The 19,646-nt window shown below is 47.3% G+C and overlaps 1 protein-coding gene across 1 annotated transcript in view; it reads left to right on the top strand.

The window, feature by feature from the left end:
* The window catches only part of Cog2 (component of oligomeric golgi complex 2), a 39,300-nt gene that overhangs the window by 10,194 nt on the left and 9,460 nt on the right, over positions 1–19,646 (top strand). The window contains exons 5-11 of the mRNA XM_004659625.2: positions 2,389–2,492; positions 6,190–6,298; positions 6,993–7,172; positions 9,052–9,176; positions 10,280–10,406; positions 14,629–14,768; positions 18,974–19,035. Of these exons, the coding sequence (XP_004659682.2) occupies positions 2,389–2,492; positions 6,190–6,298; positions 6,993–7,172; positions 9,052–9,176; positions 10,280–10,406; positions 14,629–14,768; positions 18,974–19,035 (847 nt within the window). The remainder of the gene's footprint in view (positions 1–2,388; positions 2,493–6,189; positions 6,299–6,992; positions 7,173–9,051; positions 9,177–10,279; positions 10,407–14,628; positions 14,769–18,973; positions 19,036–19,646) is intronic.

A 19,646-nucleotide genomic window follows, 5' to 3' on the forward strand; every position in this document is an offset into this window, starting at 1 on the left:
AAGTCCTCGTTTTGACAAAGGAAGCCCACGAGTGCCAGAGGGAAGTGCTCTGAAGCTCAGGTCGCAAGCTGGTTACTCAGCAGGGCCGCACCTGGCTCGTTTGAGAGGTGGATGAAGGATTGGGGGGGTCGAGTCCTTTCACTCTGCATGTGTATGGTTACCTTTGCCCCCCCACAGACGCCTGCACACAGTGCCTTTCCTATGCTGCAGTCCTGTGTGTGTGTTCTATCATTTTTATGGACATAATAACAGTGGCAGAATAGGAATTGGAATACAAGACTCACTCTAGCCTGCTCTCCTCACTGTTTTCTAAATTGATGCCTTAGCTTATGTTTTCAAACTCTCACTGGAGGGCTGGAGAGATGGCTCATCAGTTAAGGCGCTTGCCTGCAAAACCCAATGACTGCAGTTCATTTGTCCAGGACCCACATAAAGCCAGATGCACAAGGTGGCGCATACATCTGCAGTTCATTGGCAGTGGCCAGGTGTCTGGTGTGCCCATGCTCTCTCTCTCTCTGCCTCTTTCTCACTCTTTTCTCTCAAATAAACAAGTAAATGAAATTTTTTAAAAAAATCTCAAGAGAAACATGTTTGAGAGAGGTTCTGATTATTCTCTTTTAGACCCCTTCTTAGCTTTTCCCCAGAGTCACATAATATGTTTCTAGAAAAGATCACAATTCTCATGAGAATAGGGAATCTTGGATCTTCTGTTGAGTTGTGTTCCCAGTTCCTAGAATAATAGTTTGCTTCATAATAGATGTTTGTGACTCTTAACAAGTAACTGTGTATCTCTTGTTACAATGTTTCCCAGACTCTGATAGTATTTGCCTTGGGTAATGAGTGTTTTTAATGAATGGACACTTGGGTATATAGGTATATTGTGCTCATGAAATTAGAGAGGAGACTACTAATATTGGGAACTAAAGTTAAAATAGGAAAATGTGGGGCTGGAGAGATGGCTTAGCAGTTAAGGTGGTTGTCTACAAAACCAGAGGACCCAGGATCAATTCCCCAGGACCCACGTAAGCCATATGTACAAGTCGGTGCATGCATCTGGAGTTCAGCGGCAGCAGCTAAAGGCCCTTTCTTTCTCTACCTGCCTTTCTCTCTCTCAAATAAGTTAAAAAAAAAAATAATAAAATTTTAAAGTCTTTAAAAAGCAGGAACAGGGGCTAGAGAGATGGCTTAGTGGTTAAGTTAATTGCCTATGAAGCCTAAGTACCCAGGTTTGATTCCGCGATACCCACATGAGCCAGATGCACAAGGTGGCATATGCGTCTGGAGTTCATTTGCAGTAGCTAGAGTCCCTGGTATGCCCTTTTTTTTTTTTCTCTCTCTCTCTGCTTCTTTCTCTCTGTCCGTTTAATAAGTAAACAAAATATATGTGTTTTTTAAAGGTAGGAACATTTATAATCAAATTTAATACTATAAAGGGTAAAATGTAGCTTCCAGATTAAAACAACCAAAAAAAGAAAAATAGGAAAATGTGGGCTGAGGAAATGGTTTAGCTTGCTTGCAAAGCCTGGTGGCCTGGGTTCTGTTCTCCAGTACCCAATGTAAAGCCATATACACAAAGTGGCATATGCATCTGGAGTCCATTTGCTGTGGCAAGAGGCCCTGACATGCCCATATTCATATCCTAGCCGCTATCTCTGTAATAAATACATAAAAACTCAATATGAAAATTCATCTGCAGAAAATAAGTATAAACCAAGTGTGATGGCACAGCCTGTGATCCTTGGGAAGTTGAGGCAGGAAGATTACAAGTTCAAGGCCTGCCTGGACAATTTAGTGAGATCTGCTCTCAGAGTAAACTTTAAATATTTTTTTTGAGAGAGAGTGAATGGGTGCACCAGGGCCTCCAGCCACTGCAAATGAACTCCAGATGCATGTACCATCTTGTACATCTGGCTTACATATGTACTGGGGAATTGAATCTGGGTCCTTAGGCTTTGCAGACAAGTGCCATAATGGCCAGGCCATCTCTCCAGCCCCTCAAAGTAAAATATGAAGAGAGGCTGAGGATATAGCTCAGTGTAGAGCTCTTACTTAACATGTTTGAGGCCCTATGTTTAGTTCCCAGTATAGTGATGCCAAAAGAAAGGTTCATTTGAGGAGGAAATTAAAAAGGAGTGTGAACCGTATAAGAAGGCAATAAAGTGCCTTGTTTTGTTTTGTTCCTTATAAGCTTATGATAGAGTCTTGAAATATACTTATTCCCAAAGGTAAATTGAATTCACATTCTTGGAAATCCAGTATTATGTTGAAATACTTAAAATGTAGAATGTTGACTTTTGATTTTCCCTTACTTAAGATGAGGATAAGGAAATAAAATAATTAGCATTCAATGTTATGATAACTTTTATGGTTTAACTTCCATTTTTATAGATGTGTGTGTTAAGGCTCATACAAGTTATTCGCTCAGTTGAGAAAATTGAAAAAATCTTAAACTCTCAAAGTTCTAAGGAAACATCTTCACTAGAAGCAAGCAGGTAAGTACTTTTACTAAATATTTCATGCCCAGGGTAAAAAACATTTTTTGAACTCATTTCAGAAAAGAGAGAGAGAGAAACTCAAGTGTGTGGTTTAGTAGTTTTAAAGATAGCTTAGGGAAAATGGTTACAGCCAGATGTGGTGATACACTTCTGTCATCCTGGCACTTAGGGGGCTTGGGTTTTAGGAAACTCTAACTCAGAAATGCAAGAGGGGTGGAGAGAAGAGAAAGAACGAAAAATGAAAGATGGCCAATGCATGCTGTTGCAAAGGCTGGGTGGTTGCAGTCAATTTCCGCCTGTACTTTCTCTGGAGCTGGGGGCATTGTGCTTTCTTTTTTGGGGGGGAGGGAGCTTTCAAGGTAGGGTCTCACTCAAGCTCAGGCTGACCTGGAATTCACTATGTAGTATCAGGGTGGCCTCAAACTCATGGCAATCCTCCTACCTCTGCCTCCCAAGTCCTGGGATTAAAGGCGTGTACCACCACTCCTGGCTGGCATTGTGCTTTCTGCTAGAGACATTTTTGGGCTAACAGAATCTTTACTGATCTTCAAAGTATGGAAACAATATTTATCTTGGATTCTTTGACAGGCCCACAATATTACTGGTGACACTAACATTTCATTAAAAAAAAGTATTTTGCTGGGCGTGGTGGCTCGCACCTTTAATCCCAGCACTCAAGACAAAGGTGGGAGGATTGCTGTGAGTTCGAGGCCACCTTGAGACTACATAGTGAATTCCAGGTCAGCCTGGGCTAGAGCCTGGGCTATTTTGGGGGGTTGGGGAGTGAGTGTGTGTCTGTATATACAAACACACATATAGTTTGAATTTATAAACAGCAAAGAGAAAGCTGATAGTCAGAGAAAACAATGACCATTTCCTTTGTTTACTGTACAGGTTTTACTGCTGTCCTCCTCTGAATTTAAAGCTAGCCAGGGTGCTTAGTGACTCAGGAATTGTGGGGTGTACACTGGGGGAAGCTTCACAGTGAGCACATAGGGTCCCTGGGCGTGAGTGCTGCAGCTCTTGGCAACGTTGTCTGATGAGACTACGTCTCAGGAACCCAACCTGAAGGTTGCTTGATACCCATTTAGGAGCCACTCGCTGGTCGTAGCGCAGGCCTCCAGGTGTGCCAAGTTTGGTCTAAGAGCATTGCTTCTGACAGCCAAACATGCTGCATGGGGAAAGGGGAGCAGCTGCTAGGAAAGCACCTAGACCAAATACAGTAGACCTGCGGGTAGGGCTGGCCATGCCATCAGGGAGAGCTGGAGTGGGTTGTGTGTGGGCTCAGAGGGCCTTGAAGCCTGCACGGGAGCCTCCATGTCCAGATCAGGTGTCACTACGGCTCAGCCCTGCAGTCCTCTGCTTGTGTCTTTCCTTGTCAGAGTCACCATGGACTCTGCTCTGAGGAGTGCGATGGCCACTGTGCTTTGCCTGCTCTGCCTTTGCTGTGTTCCACAGCCCCTCCCTACTCCCCTCTCCTGGCCCCCCATCTGCCCGACCCACCTTCTCCGGAAGCCTGCTTTGCTCACCTCAGGGTCACCAGCTCTCAAACTGCTCCATTCCTAACCTGAACCTGGGTGACTTCATCCGACCTTGCAGTCTTGACACCCTGGGGACACTGGGCTCTTAGGACACAAGCTCCTGCAGCCTCAGACTTTGGTCAGTCTGGCCATTGCTCCTGCAGGCACCTGGCACTCATCTTGGGGGGAAAATGCCTCATGTGTTCTTTCCCTGCTCTTCCAGGACAGAAGAGCTCTATGCTTCCTTCCCTTCCTCTTGGGAAGCTGTCCCCCTTTCCCCGGGCCACGCTCTGCGTCTTGAGGAAGCCATTCTTTGCTCTGTGGCTCATCTCTCCAAAACACACCAGGCTAGTGGTGAGGGCGCTGCTGAGCTCTCTCTCTCAGTGCTTGCAAGTTGTTTTAGGCCTGGCCTCCCATCTTCCCAGTCAGGTCCCGATCCCATCTCCCGAGATGAAATTTCCCTGAATTAAAGCCTCACACTGTCCTTCGCCACCTTGGCATTCTCCGCCTGTGCCTCCCTGCGCTCCTGCTGCAGGGTGCAGACAGCTGGCTGGCTGAGGCTTTTCCTCCGCTGTACCTCCTGCTGTAAAACCTGCCCCTTTCATTTCTCATCTTCCAAATCCACTCAAAACACACTTGCAGTGTTGAGCGGCGGCTAGCTGCTCATCCCACTGTACTAAGCGGGAGAGAAGTAGTTGAAAAGCGCCACCTGTCCTCTGTCGCTGTGGTGCTGCTGTTCCTCCTGCTCTGAAGTCAGCCGCAGAGCCCACGCGTCAGCCTCCTCCTCGGGGAAGGAGCCCTGACTTCTGTCTCTGCTTCTGTCAGGCCTGCAGGTGTGCCTTTCCTGTCAGGTCATGAGATGTGAGGCCAGTCCTTTACTCCCAGGGCTCAGTGCCAATGGGTGCCGAAGAAGGTGTCAGGCAGTGCCCTTAGTGAAGAGGGAGCTGGCGGCTCTCTTGGTGACTCCACAGGTGTTGCTCTGGTGGGGAGTTCCATCTTCAACGTGGCAGACGTTGTGCCTGCCGCCTGGATTACCTGTGAAGGGCTCGTCTTAGCTCAGATCAGCACTGTGGGCTGTAGGGAAGGTAGAGCTAGGGTGTTAGTGAATAGTCAGCTTGTACCTGTGAGGCCAGGGCACATTTAGACGCTGTTTAACTGGTGAACCCATGAGAAACAGGGACCCTGAAGACCGGCGCATCTGGGCAGCTGCTCCCCCGCCCTTGCATGTGATGGTACAGGCCAGCATTCCTGCGTCCTCGCGTTACGGCTGTCCTGCCTCACTCCTGCAGGAGAACCTTCATGCTTCCTGCTGCCTGGCTTCCTCTTGAGTGGCGTTAATGCTTTGTAATGTGCTTTATGGAAAGGTGCATTCATTCCACTTCGTACCAGACACACACTGGGTGACTTCTCTCTAGGACCCACAGCACGCAGGGACTGCTCTTTCAACTACTGCTAACCTAACCTTAAGCTGCTAGCTAAATGTAGAGCTCTTTAAAAGATTTAACGTACCTCATAGTGCCTGACATTACCTACACATGACCATCATAAGAGGAGGAAAAGACCATGACATCAAAATAAAAGAGAGACTGAGATGATGGAGAACGGAATTTCAAAGGGGAAAGTGGGAGGGGTGAGGGAGGGTATTACCATGGTATACTTTTTATAATCATGGAAAATGTTAATAAAAATTGAGAAAAAAAAGATTTAACATGTTGCTCTTGGAAGGCCACTTTTATTAAGGTGTCACATGTATTTAAGAAGCATGGCAGGTGTTTCAGAAGAAGAGGGTGAGCGGATAAAGAAGTGGAAGGTTGGGGTCCTAGTAGAGGGAGGGCCCGTGAGGGAGACGGGGCAGGCGTTTGGAGGAGGCAGTAGAACACCCGGTCCCGTGAGTGAGGCAGCCCTGCTTCCATCCGGCTCTGCGGCTCCCTGCCTGGCAGCACCAGTCTCTTACACTCTACGGATTGCGCTGCAGCTAGAGGCACTGGCATGTGATTTAGAAGGAACCATACTGATGGTACAAATGCTGGCTTTGAACTTGGAGCAAGGTGGCCCTGGAAGTCACCTCTGACCAGGATGGACACAGTGGGTTGACCCCACGTAGCTAGTCGTGTGGCATATTCTGTGGGAAGTCAGCACCCTTGGGATACATTCTCTGCTTGTCGTCTCCACAGCCCACTCCTGACTGGACAGATTTTGGAAAGAATCGCCACAGAGTTTAACCAGCTGCAGTTCCATGCTGTGCAAAGCAAAGGCATGCCCCTCCTGGACAAAGTGAGACCAGTGAGTGCTGCCTGGGGTGACGCCACTCGGTCCTGGGAACTCAGTAATTCTAGTTTTGTCTGCAGTCTGTCTGGTTCTCATTAGAGCTACAGAATTTTTTTTTTTTTTTTTTTTTTTTGTTTTTTGTTTTTTGTTTTTCGAGGTAAGGTCTCACTCTAGCCCAGGCTGACCTGGATTTCACTATGGAGTCTCAGGGTGGCCTTGAACTCACAGCGATCCTCCTACCTCTGCCTCCCGAGTGCTGGGATTAAAGGCGTGCGCCACCATGCCCAGCGAGAGCTACAGAATTTTGATGCTAGGCTTGGATTGGGGATGGTGACTTCTGCTCCCAAGTGTCAAATGTTACAGATTTTGTGTAATGACTCAGTCATATTCTGTAAATTAAAAGATTGACATTATGAACTTATATGGTGTAGACACATTGGATTTTCCCCCTTGTTTATTTACAGTTTTTATGCTGTAGCTTTAGTGGGAAAGAACGTTTTTCTGAAATGCTATAAATTCTTTGATGAACCAGAGATCTGCTTAGAGATTGTGGAGAGCAGGGTTTCTGTTACACCCCAGCAGAGTTACCTTTTTCAGTTTACACAGGCTGTCTCCTACAGGTTTAGGCTCCACCGTGTGTGGGTGGGTGTGCACACAGCCATTTGGTGTGGAAGGCATTCTAATGTGAGCTTTCTGGTGGTTCTCACAGCGCATAGCTGGCATCACAGCCATGCTGCAGCAGTCTCTGGAGGGCCTCCTGCTGGAAGGCCTGCAGACTTCCAACATCAGTATCATCCGACACTGTCTGCGCACCTATGCCACCATTGACAAGACGCGGGATGCCGAGGCCTTGGTTGGCCAGGTCCTGGTGAAGCCGTATATAGACGAGGTCTGTATTCCCCATGTGGCCTTTGTTCCCAGAGAAGTGTTTGCTGCCTTTTGCTGGGTGTGAGGCAGAGGCAAGCTCCCCGGGGTCTGCCTGGGAGGAGCCCTGTACCTTCAGTCCAGCTGTAGGAAAGGAACACTGCCATGTAGGCCTTTGGTGGCCCAGAGCTGGTTGTAACTTGGAGGGCATTCTGGGGTTCTATAGGTGGCATTCTCATTTCAGCGGTGAGTCTAACCCAGGAGGAAGGCATGCATCGAGGTATTTAGTCCCATTATGTAGTATGTAAATGACCCCCAGTCAAGGCACTAGAAAATATTTGGAGTACTGGTTTTGTGGGTTGAATAGACTAAGCAAATGACCAGAGCAGCATTTGAAGAGGGCACCAGAACAGAGAGGCATATAGAAGGGAGGGTAATGGATGACGGGCCAAGGTGGGAGAAGTAGGAAGGAGTAGGTGACCCAGGAAAGTGGGGGTATTCTGAGGTGAAGGACCCAAAGCAAGTCAGAGTGAGTCTTGGGCCATTGTCCTTCGGTTGCATTTGGTTAGTGTGTAGGAGTCAGTTTGTCATGCTGGGAACCTCCAGGGGTCTCGTGTTAGGAGCCTGTCCTGCTTGCTGTTGGGCTTTATCTTCAGAGATTGTGATCACCACAGCTACAAGGTCATCTAATTTCTTTTTTTGTTTTGGTTTTATTGAGGGAAGGTCTCACTGTAGCCCAGGCTGACACACAGCTCACTCTGTAGTCCAGGCTGATCTTGAACTCACAATGATCCTCCTTTCTTGGCCTCCTGAGTGCTGGGATTATAGATAAGAGCCACGATGCCAGGCTTGAAATCTAATTTCTTAAGTAGGAATATTGAGTCCTCAAATCAAAAATGAAGCTTAAGGATTAATTTTAATAATCTCTGACCAGCCTTACTAGGATTATGAAAGTAAGTGATGTTTGGTTTCCTGTTTATCTCTTCTGCATTTTCTAGCTCCCTGGAGGAAAGAGGGCAGATCATGCAATCATTTGTCAGTTAATAAAAATATTCTAGGTAGAACTTCATGCCATTACTTTCCACTGAACTGAGCCTGGTGAACAGAATTAAAGAGTATTTGAAGTTTGTGGTACATTAAGTAAATCATAGCTCTGCCTTACTAAACTTACAGATACCTCCTGTCATACCAAACTTTAAAGCCAAAAATATAATCATGAAGTCAATTGTGTTTTCATGTTTGTCTCATATCCTGCCCCTAAACTGAGTGGTGATAGAAGGAGCCAGGGCCAGGCTGTGAGGAGCCATCGTGGGAGCCATGGTCTGACTTGGACATTTTCCAAAACATGCTGTTGTCTTTGCAGCTCAGCGGAAGCAGGTGGTTGTACAGGTTGCTCAGCCTTGGCCCAGTCTCTGTCACCCCCATGTCATGTCAAAGCAGCAGCTAAAACTAGCAACTGGTTCCAAATACGACCTGAAGGCTGGAGAGATGGCTCACCTGTTAAGGTGCTTGTCTCCAAGTGTGACCTGCCCTGTGCTACCATTTAGAGAACAAGCCAGCCTAGCAGATGGTGGCTTTAAGGATGCATGTTTGAGGGTTTTTTCCTCTGTAGTATATGATTGTACTTCCCTTTTAAAAGCTGGGTTTTTTTTGTTTGTTTGTTTAAAATATTTTATTTGAGAGACAGAAGCAGAGAGAGAGAAAGTGGGAGTGAGTAGGTGCACCAGAGCTTCTTGCCACTGCAACCAAACTCCAGATGCTTATACCACTTTGTGCATCTGGCTTTATGTGGACACTGGGGAACTGAACCTGGGCCGTCAGCCTTTGAAAGCAAGCACCTTTGGCTGCGGAGTTGTCTCTTCAGCCCTGTAAAAGCTGTTTTAAGATGATACTCCTTTTCATAGGTGATTGTTCAGCAGTTTGTTGAGTCCCAACCCAATGGCCTTCAGCTCATGTACAACAAGCTCCTGGAGTTTGTCCCTCACCACTGCCGCCTCCTCCGGGAAGTCACAGGAGGAGCTGTCTCCAGGTAAGCTCGAGGCACGGCCTGAGTGTGTGAGCAGGTCCACCAGGAGCCTTGTAGGTCACCGTTAGCTTTGTCTTAGGGATGGCTCAGTGAAGCTGAGACTGCTGTGTCTGAATGCACAGCTGACCTTTTTCCTGTTCTGCACTGCCTTCTTCCCAAGTCCAGTTTGCAGTTGAAAGTGTTCCTTCCATGAATCTTCACTTCGTACCATACAAATAACCTCTTTTGTTCTTGTTTTGTGGTGCTGGGAATCCCACTCAGGACTTTGCCTTGTGCATTGCTAGGCTGACATTCTACTGCTGAGCTAGGACCCAGCATCCACAGTTGAACAAATTTTAGACTTAATCAGGAAACCATCTTTATTCTCCCCTCCTGTTGATCAGTCTCCCTGAAGTTCAAGTTCTCTGATAAATAGCCCATTGTTTTAACTTTGCTGTGGTCACCATCAGGCCACACTCACTTGTTTGTTGTCCAACCCAGTGGGACCCCCCCCCCTTTTCTCAGGACTTCCAGGCTTTCCTGCTCAGGGCCAACCTTCGGAAGTTCTAAGACCTTCTCCCTGGATTTGGGGCTCCTGAACACAGTGGGGCTTATTGTAGACCTATGCCACCACACAGAGTCTTGAGTCTACTCTGTCCCAAACCAAGAGTCTAGGTGGTATGTGAGAGGAAAAGCTGCTTTGATTTTATGTAGTGACTTTGCCTTCCTTTTTTTTTTTTTGTTTTGTTTTTTGAGGATAGGGTCTCACTCTGGCCTAGACTGACCTGGAATTCACTATGTAGTCTCAGGGTGGCCTCAAATGCACAACGATCCTCCTACGTCTGCCTCCCAAGTGCTGGGATTAAAGGTGTGCGCCACCACGCCCAGCTAACTTTGCCTTCTTGACACCAGTGTGGAGACAGGATCCAGGGGATATGTAAAGTGAAAATGACCCTGAGACCCATGGGTAAAGTTGAAACAGTCTAGAATCAAAATATGGCCCCTGAAAACAGTTGCAATACATTGTACGCTGAGAGCCTTTTAGTAGGCTTAACACAGTGGAAATATGTCTTTTGTAAGTGAAAGATTTTGATGAATATGACTGAACTTTTGCCCCTGTCCTGCAGTGAGAAAGGTACTATTGTTCCTGGGTATGACTTCTTGGTGAATTCTGTGTGGCCAGAAATAGTGCGAGGACTAGAGGAAAAGCTGCCCTCACTCTTCAATCCTGGAGATCCTGACACCTTCCACGAGGTAATTGATCATTGAGCTTCCTGACACTTGGGAAGAGTAACATTCTCACCTACAGTCTTGACCCCTAGATTCTGGAAAACAAAAACTTTGATTATTAACTGAGCATTTACCTTAAAACCCATACGTTAGGGGCTGGGAAAATGACTCCGTGGTTAAAGAATATTGCCTGCTGGATGCAGAAGGTGGCACAAGCATCTGGTGTTTGTTTGCAACAAAAGGCCCCGGCATGCCCATGCCCTCCCCCCATCCCTTCCTCACATGTGTTCATGCGTGCACATACACAATTTTAATAGAATGCTATCTGTAATGCTATCAGAAATAAGAGTCATGATTTAGAAACAGTTATATTCATCATTTTCTAACTTTAAAAAGTCCCAAGGGCCTATTAAAGCCCCTATCAATGTGGTTATTTTTTCATGAAAATCAAGTGTGTACTGTTAGGGAGTAATTTTGAAGGAAAATAGAAACTCTTGATTGTTTTTTTTTTTTTTGTTTTCTGAGGCAGAGTCTCTCTCTAGCCCAGGCTGACCTTAAATTCACTGTAGTCTCAGACTGGCCTTGAACTCAACAGCGATCCTTCTACCTGTATCCCCTTCCCCCAGTTCTAGGATTACAGGTGTGCGCCGTTGTGCCCGGGTTGATTGGGTGTCTTCTTGTTGGATTGGGCGTTTTGTTGTCGTCATTTTAATATTTTTTTAATTTATTTGTTTGAGAGAGGGAATGGGCACACCAGGGCCTGCTGCCACTGCAAATGAACTCCAGACACAAGTACCACCTTGTGCATCTGGCTTATGTGGGTTCTGGAGAGTTGAGCCTGAGTCCTTAGGCTTCGCAGGCACATGCCTTAACTGCTAAGCTGTCTCTTCAGCTCTTGATTTTTTTTTTCCCTCGAGGTAGAGTCTCACTCGAGCCCACGCTAAGCTGGAATTTACTATATAGCCTTGGGGTGACCTAAGACTCACAGCGATACACTACTTCTGCCACCTGAATACTAGGATTAAAGGCCTGTGCCACCACATGCAGCTTCATGGGTGCTTGCTTGCAAAGCCTGATGTACAAAAGGGCACATGTGTCTGGAGTTTGTATGCAGCGACAGGGACACCTGGTCCACCCCAATAAGTAAATGCATTTAAAGAAAACCCTTACACTGTTATTTGAAAGATCCCATAGCTAAGATTTCCCATCTGTTGTCTTCAGAGGCAGTGTCCATGTGGATAGGGCTCAGCATGCGACAGCCTGGCCAGCTGCTGCTTGGGTACCATGCAGCTCTTGATAGCTGTGTGCTCTCCTGCCCTGGACCTTGGCCTTGGGGTTTCTTACGTAATAAGCAGTGTTTGTCTTTTAAGCAGATGGCTTTAAAAAGTTCCTGCCTGGGCTTGGTGGTTTAAAGGAGTTTGTTTGCAAAGCCTGCCAGCCCGGATTCACTTCCCCAGCCACCCACATAAAGCCAGACACAGAAGGTAGCACGCACATCTATCTGCTCTGGTGTTCCCAAGAGACCCTTGGTGTGCCCGCATCTCTTGCCACCTGCACTGCAAACAAACTCCGGACACTTGGTCCACTTTGCATGTGGCTTTATGTGGTTACTGGGGACTTGAGCTCAAGGCAGCAGACTTGGCAGGCAGGCACCTTTACCCACTGTACCGTGTCCCTAGCCCAAAAATAAATAAAAAAGTTACTGCTTACTTTGTCATTGTCTTTGCCACAGATTACTTTCCTCTTTTATTTCCTCCCGTCCTTTCCTGTTTCCTTTGTATTTTAGACTTTTGGAGACTTTTTTCTTTTACTCTATTTTTTTTTTAATTTATTTATTTGAGAGAGAGAAAGAGGCAGATAGGGACAAAGAACAGTGTGCCAGGACCTCCAGCCACTGCAGATGAACTCCAGGTGCATGCACCTCCTTGTACATCTGGCTTACATGGGTCCTTAGGCTTTGCAGGCAAGCACTTTAACCACTAAACCATCTCTCCAGCCCTTACTGTGTATTTTTAACTTCTGTTCATGTAGACAATATACTCTTTCTTATTGCTTCTGTACAAAGGAAGTAGCCATGGAAAGAATGCTAGTTCTCACTTCTTAACCACAAGGGATGCCGTGTTCTTTGATCTGTAGAACAAGACAGGATGCTTCCACCACTGTCTGGGCTCTTGTGGTATGTTCATGTTCTAACTAGGCACTTCTCTCCTGGCTCTCTGTTGGCGTGCTCTGTGGATCCCTCCCCAGGGTTAGCCTGTCCACTCTTCGTGTGCCTTCTCAAAGAAGTTCCATCTACTCAAGGCTTTGTCAAGAGGCTCATTGATAGCAAATGTCATGTCTTTGTATTTCGCTCTCACTTTGGGCTTGTCTAAAATACGACCTTACTTTTCTGCCTGGAAGGTGATTATGGTGTAGGTAGAGCCCTCGGCATGTGGAGATGTGTGCACTGAGAAGCAGGTTCTTACTGTTCTTCCTCTGGCTGCTTGTAAGAGCTTTTCTGGGCTGGAATGCCAGGCTCCACTGAGCATGTCTCCTGTGAACTGCTTTTGATTGACCAGACCTGAGCTTTGTTGAGTTTCTTGCATTGAGGATTAGTGTCTTTCATCCACTTTGGGACACTTATTTCCATTGTCTCTTTAATTACAATTTTTTTTTTCACTCCTCAAAAACTCTTAGAGTTCTTGATTTTCCTTCCCTCACCCCTGGTACTTGCTGCATTCTGAATGACTTTTCAGGACTTGTCATTCAGCTTGCTGATGCTTTTCCCTCGTGTCTGAACTGTTTTCTGGGCACTGAGTGTACACATGGAATTCTCGTGGCTGCTTTTTCTAATATGTATGAATTTATTTCTTAGATTTGTATTTGTGTATGTGTGCATGTGCATGCATGCATCATGGCCTCTTGCTGTTGCAGCTGAATGCCCTTGCATCCCCCTTGTGTGAGTGGCTTGAGAATTGAACCCTGACCAACAGGCTTCGCAAGCAAGCCCGTGTAACCACTGAGCAATCTTCCCAGCCCCTTGTTGTTAATTTAGATAAATAGAAAAGCACAGGATATGTACAGAGCCTGTGGCCTGGCAGACATCAGACCATTCTTGTCAACAGATCTGGAGTTTTGTTGTGGGGAACCCCTGTTGTTCTCTCTGCTGCTTGCCCCATGCTTAGCAGGGGAATGCGTGGTGCCTTTGGTGGTTTTGTCCAGTCTGAAGTGGGGCTGGCGGTTTGGGCAGCTTTCTGTTGTGCTGGGCTCTTTAGAGAACTCAGACAACAGGGGGCGCTGCAGAGTTTTCAGCGCAGAAGAGAACTGTTTTGAGAAAACCTGGACTCCAGAATTCTAGATGAGGACTGAATGTTGGCTGCACTTGGCACAGGTGTGTGTCACTTCCTTCAGGAAGCACTTTCAGCTCAAGCCTTGGTGCACACTTCTTCCAGACAGTGGCGTCTTCACGTTCCTCCAGCATCTTGCTCGGAGACAGTCTCTGTCCCTGCTTTGCTGCGGCTCCTCAACTAGAGCAGCTCCCAGGGAAAATCGCAGTGGATACTGCCCACACTGTCTGCAAGGAGTTTAAGACCTGTCGTTTTTCTTGTACTGAAATTCCTGTCTTTGTGGACTTTGGAGTTAGGCTCATGTTTTGGTGACATAAGATTGAGTCCCTTCTGCTGGAAAAGAGGCTGAAAAGTCCAGCATGGTTTTGGGGGAAACTAGGGCATGGAGGATGGGGACCCCACAGAAGGCAAGTGCAGCCATGTTCATTTCCTAGCTGTGTACCTGAGCCTAATGGCAATGACATTTGTAGAAGAGAATGAGTGTCATACTGGCTCCCTTGTAGGACAGTCACAGGGTTAGAGTTAATGGTCACCTGCTGCCTTGATAATGTCAGTCCATCCTGTCAGTCCTCATCTCTCGCTGTGGTGCAGGGAGTGAAGGTTTCTTCTCTCTCCTTGTTTCCTTTAAAATTTTCTTCTGGGGAGCTTATGATGAAGTACTCCACTTAGTCTCCTGCCTGTTGGATCCCCATGCTAGCGCTGGGTGTCTTGGCCTTGAAAGAGCACTGGACTTACAGCACTGCCCCGTCCAGATGGGCTTGCCTGTCACCCAGGTGCTTTGAGCAGGGACTCGGCTACAGTAAGTGGCGCATTGAAAGGAAGCTGCCTCAGGTCTGTCGACTGTTAGTCTTAGATGAAGTTTTAGCTCCTGACTCAGGCCAGCTTGCTGATAGAGAAAATTATGCAATTTGTTCTTATAGAAATACACGGTAAGCATGGATTTTGTAAGAAAGTTTGAACGGCAGTGTGGATCCCAGGCCAGTGTGAAGAGGCTTCGCGCACACCCGGCCTACCTCAGCCTCAGCAATAAGTGGAACTTGCCTGTTTATTTTCAGATAAGGTCAGTCACTCCTGCACCCCACCCACTTTCCTAATGGACTTTTTTTTGGCGGGAGGTGGGGCATTTTTTAAATTTTTATTTTACTTAAAAGAACTTTTTCTGCTGTGTGGTTTGTATGGTGTATGCATGTGTATGTGTTTGTGTGTCCTGAGGTGCTCCATGCACTTGCCTGCAGTGGAGTGTGCTTGCTTTTAGTGACAAGAACAGTGTCGGGGTCCTGTTCCATCTCTCTTCCACCTGTTTTTATTTGAGCCAGAGTTTCTTGCCATTTTCATGAGCTCCACTGATGCTTGGGTCTCTTCCCCATACGACTAGTGTAGAGACACACATGGCCACATCTGCTGGTGGTGCAGGACCTAGGGACTGAGCTCACAGCTATCTCTCAGGCCTTCATGCTTGTGCAGGAAGCGCTCTTTACCACCAAGCCATCTCTCCAGCCCCCTTTTGGGCTTTTTGAAACATAGTCTTATTCTGTAGATCAAGCTAGCCTCAAACTCCGGATCCTCCTGCCTCAGCCTCCCAAGTCCTGGATTACAGACCCAAATCTCTGCCCAGCTAAGTAGATTTTGCTAGATGAGAATGTTGCCCCAGTCAGCAGCTCTTTCTCTGGAAGGACAGGATTACAAGTGAGAATGTGCAAATGTCATGGTGTTGAGCATTTGTTCTGTTGATGGAACGAGCTGAATCTGGAGCCAGTGGGCTCGAGACTAGCTTCATCCCTCATAGTCCCTCCTTGTTTGTGGCAGGAAGCACAGAGGGTGGGACTTCTCTCCTTGCACACTTCTCCATCAGCCTCTAGTCCTGGGCCTGCATTCAGCTGGATGTCCCACCATCAACTTGGGAAGAGCAGGTGGTTATTTCCTCTACTGATGAGTTTTCTTCTGACCAGAAAAGTGACTTTCACTCTATATCTCATGATGCTGTCACCTGTGTCAGTAAGCAAGCCCATAAAATGCTGGGAAGATTCAGATGGGTCTTCATGGTGTATTGCCCTGAGAAGCACACTATAGCAGCTGTTCTGCAGTGTCCTGACATTGAGAGAAAGCATGAAGTTCCTGCCTGGAGCAACCTTGCTGAAGGGGTCAGGCAGAGTAGTCTGTGGAATCACAGACTTCGGTGTCCAGGCTTCGGGACGTGACACAGTGGCGATGGAGTCCTTTCCCCAGAAGCGACATGTCTTTGGGCAGTGAAGGCCCAGTGCTCTGAAGCCAGGAGGTGACTTCACATGGACCCAGTGCTTGCGTGCAGTCTTCCACAGTCATGTCACCTGTAGGAAACGGTGCATCCACTCACCTGGAATGGTCAGGGTCTGCGGGAAACATTTGTTAGCTGAGCCCCAAGGCAGCCAGGACCAGACTCCTCTGCCTCGGGAGCACTGTTTTGACAGCTATGACTATGATAGGAAGACGTGCTTAGAGTCCCGTCTCTCCCGTAGCCTTTGAACTTAGACTACCATGGGAACCAACAGCTGCCACATACACCTCTGCCATTCTCTGCACCACACTGCACCAGCCATCCTGCCTCCAGTTCCATGTCTTAGAGGCCTAAAATTGTGCTGAACTCGGGCAGTCCTTGTGAGAGCTTCTGCTGTCCCCAGGTTTGCCCTGCTTAAGTTTTCAAAGAAATTGGTGAGCTTTTCTTTATAAACAGTTTGATTTAGAATTTGTGAAAAATTTAAAAAGTTATAAAGTGTGAAACTTGTTTTCAGTACATTTGTTTTTCTACTCAAAAAAAAAAAATTTATAGTAGTGCATACCTTTAGTCCTAGCACTTAGGAGGCTGGGGCAGCAGAATCACCATTAGTCTGAGTCCAGCCTGGGCTAGAGTGAGACCCTGTTTCAAAACACACACCCACTCTTACCCACTCACATACACGTATATATATATATGATTCAAGAAGGATTATAAGATTTGTGTATTGATTTTTACTGGGTGTTGGGTGTTTACTTTGAAGAAAGACAAGAGACTCTACAAACATGGCACTGTTGTCACATTTTTCTTCAGAGACATTAAGTACACCTGAGGCAGGCTGTGGTGGCACACACCTGCCATCCTGTACTTGGGAGGTGGGGGCAGGAAGATCAGGAGTAGGGCTGGAGAGATAGCTTAGTGGTTAAAGTGCTTGCCTGCAAAGCCTAAGGACCCATGTTCGGCTCTCCAAGTCCCACGTAAGCCAGACGCATAAGGTGATTCAAGTGCGCAAGTTCACACATATATGCACAAGATGGCACACTTGTCTGGAGTTCAGTTGCAGTGGCTGTAGGTGCTAGCATGCCAATTCTCTCCTCCCCTGCCCCCCTACATTTAAAAAAAAGGAGGGGCCAGTCTGTTGGGCTTACCACAAAAAAAAATTCTGACATTTGCCTAAGTAAAGCTAGTGCTGCAGTCTCAAGAGCATTGAACACCCTGCATGTGACATGTGCCTGCACCCTGGTCACCAGGACAAAATAGCTCCAACCCACTCCCTCTGTGAGTTCAGCTTTTGTCCCTTTCCCTGTTCCACAGACCATGCTGTCTTGCCTGTCACTGGCCTCTAAGTATGTTAGGCCGTAGGTGTGGGACTAAGTCTCCCAAGGAAGACAAAAGTGCACAGATTCGTCACTGCCTAGAATCCATAGGGGCTAGTGTTGGCCCTTTAGATGACAGAGCCCGAATTGACGTCAGTCTAGAATGTGCTTCCATGTTCCTCCCTCAGTGTGGAATCAGTGTGAAGGCACAGGGGCCGGCCTAGCACTTGGAGCAGAGAGAAGCAGCCCCTGCTGTGGCTTCCATCCCCCGTGGGCTTTGCCTTCCTGTAGAGGGGTATGTGGAGTTCTCCCCAAACCAAAGTGAAGAATTCAGAGCCCTGTCCCTCCTCCTGAGATCCCTTGGAGAGAAGAATAACACTCTTGAGCATCTGAAAGCCACGGCATGGCCGTTCACAGTTGTAGAAGGCATTCTCTCCCTCTCCCTCCCTCTCTCCCCCTCCCTCCCTCCCCTTCCCTCCCCCCTCCCTTTCTGATAAGCACAATCTGACTCCCCCCCATCCTGCACAGCCTTGCTGTTGGCTATGTGAAATGTTAGCTGAGGCTCCACCGCCATTGTTTCCTGTGCTTTTTCCTGTGTGTGTGTTTCAGAATGTCATAAATGTTCACACAGGGCTGTCCTGTATCCGCCTCATTTGCAGTTAAACTTGACTCCTTCTAGCACCACTGTGTGTGAGTTCTGTGTTCTAGTCTACCAGCTGTACCATAGCTGGGACGTCGCCTCACCTTGAACCATTTGGCTTCCTCCACCTCTCCTTATTATAGACACGATGGGACTGGCCCTCAGACTGCACCATGCTCCTTTCTTGTATTTGGTATGGACTTTGAAAGGTGCCCAGGGGCTCAGTGGTGTGTGCCCCTCCCCCACAGCAGGCCCTCTTGTCCTTGTGCCCTTCCTGCTGCTGGCCCTGGGCTGACCCCCAAGGCTCTCACAAGTTTTCTCTGCTACCTCCCTGCATTTGCAAAGGCCAGCTGTAGGCTTCCTTGGCAGCTGGAGGGGCTTTTTGCTCCCCAAAGTGTCACCTGGATGAATCGCACCTAAGTCAGTTTTACTGTTAGGGAACTAGCAAGTGATGAGAACATATAGACTGGTACAGATGGAAACAGTGCTTGCGGAAGCAGCTAGTTGTCACATGAGCAAAACAACTGCATTCCACTGCCAGGCAAGCACCCCATCTCTGTTAGTGCAGGTGAGGACTGACAAGGCCACCTGCGGCCCTGGGACCACCTGTCATCCAGGAAAGCTGTCAGGACAGGTGCCTGGGAAGGCCAGCAGAAGCTGGAGAGCACAAGCCACGAGCTCAGGGTTAACTGTGCCTCCAAAATTTCCTGCAAGCCTCAAGTGCACGGCGGTGGCACTTGTGTGGCTTTGAAGTAACTGAAGGATTACAACCAAGTGGGGCTGAGGGCTCCCTCTGGATTAGCCTTCTGTGACTGGGTTTAATGTGAGAAACATGTGCTTTGCAGGATTCAGACCAGAGAGAGGGAGCACTCCAAAATCGAGATAGTTTATTTCTTGCTGAATAAAAAGAGAAGGAGGTTTCCCAAGGCAAGTTGGGCATTCCAGAAAACATTGGGTGTCACTGGGCAAATATGGGTCCTGTTACTTGGGAAGAGCGAGGACAGGTAGGGCAAATAGTCTGACAGCCCCCAGCGTTGATCTGTGCCTTGTTTTCGCAGGTTTAGAGAAGTGGCAGGATCCTTAGAAGCAGCACTCGCAGACGGGCTAGAAGATGCCCCAGGTAACCTACTTAGAAGGGAAATAGCAGATGTTGGGCTGGAGAGATGGCTCAGTGGTTGAGCACTTGCCTACAAAGCCTAACAATCTGGGTTCGATTCCCCATGTAAAGCCAGGTGCAGAAAGTGTGCATGCATTTGGAATTTGTTTGCAGCAGCTGGCGTCCCTAGCACACCTATATTATCATTCTCATTCTCCCTCCCCCCCCTTGCAAATAAATATTTTTTTTAAAAGGAAATAGCAGGAGTCCCTAACTTAGTTGAGTCCACGAGCCAGTTTAACCTGTCCTCAGAGTACTGCCGTAGAGTCAGTTGTACTGTAAGGACATGTTTCTTAAACATGGCAGCTGGCCTAGCAGTCCAAGAACACTTAGCTTATAATGTCTTTTTTTTTAATGCTGAGGATTGAAGCAAAGGCCCCACACATGCTGGATAGTCTTTCTGCCACTGAGCTATATACCTAGCCAGTTTCCTTTTTTTTTAATCATGCTCTTCCCCTCCCCCCAAAAAAAGTAGTCATTGAGTTTTCTGCTTTACAAAATAGAAAACTGACCTTTTTTGCTTTGAACATAAGCCATTGAGGGCTGTAGCCCTGTGTGTTCTCATCACCATGTTC

Source organism: Jaculus jaculus, chromosome 5 (genome assembly GCF_020740685.1).
Source record: "Jaculus jaculus isolate mJacJac1 chromosome 5, mJacJac1.mat.Y.cur, whole genome shotgun sequence".
Taxonomy (NCBI): domain Eukaryota; kingdom Metazoa; phylum Chordata; class Mammalia; order Rodentia; family Dipodidae; genus Jaculus; species Jaculus jaculus.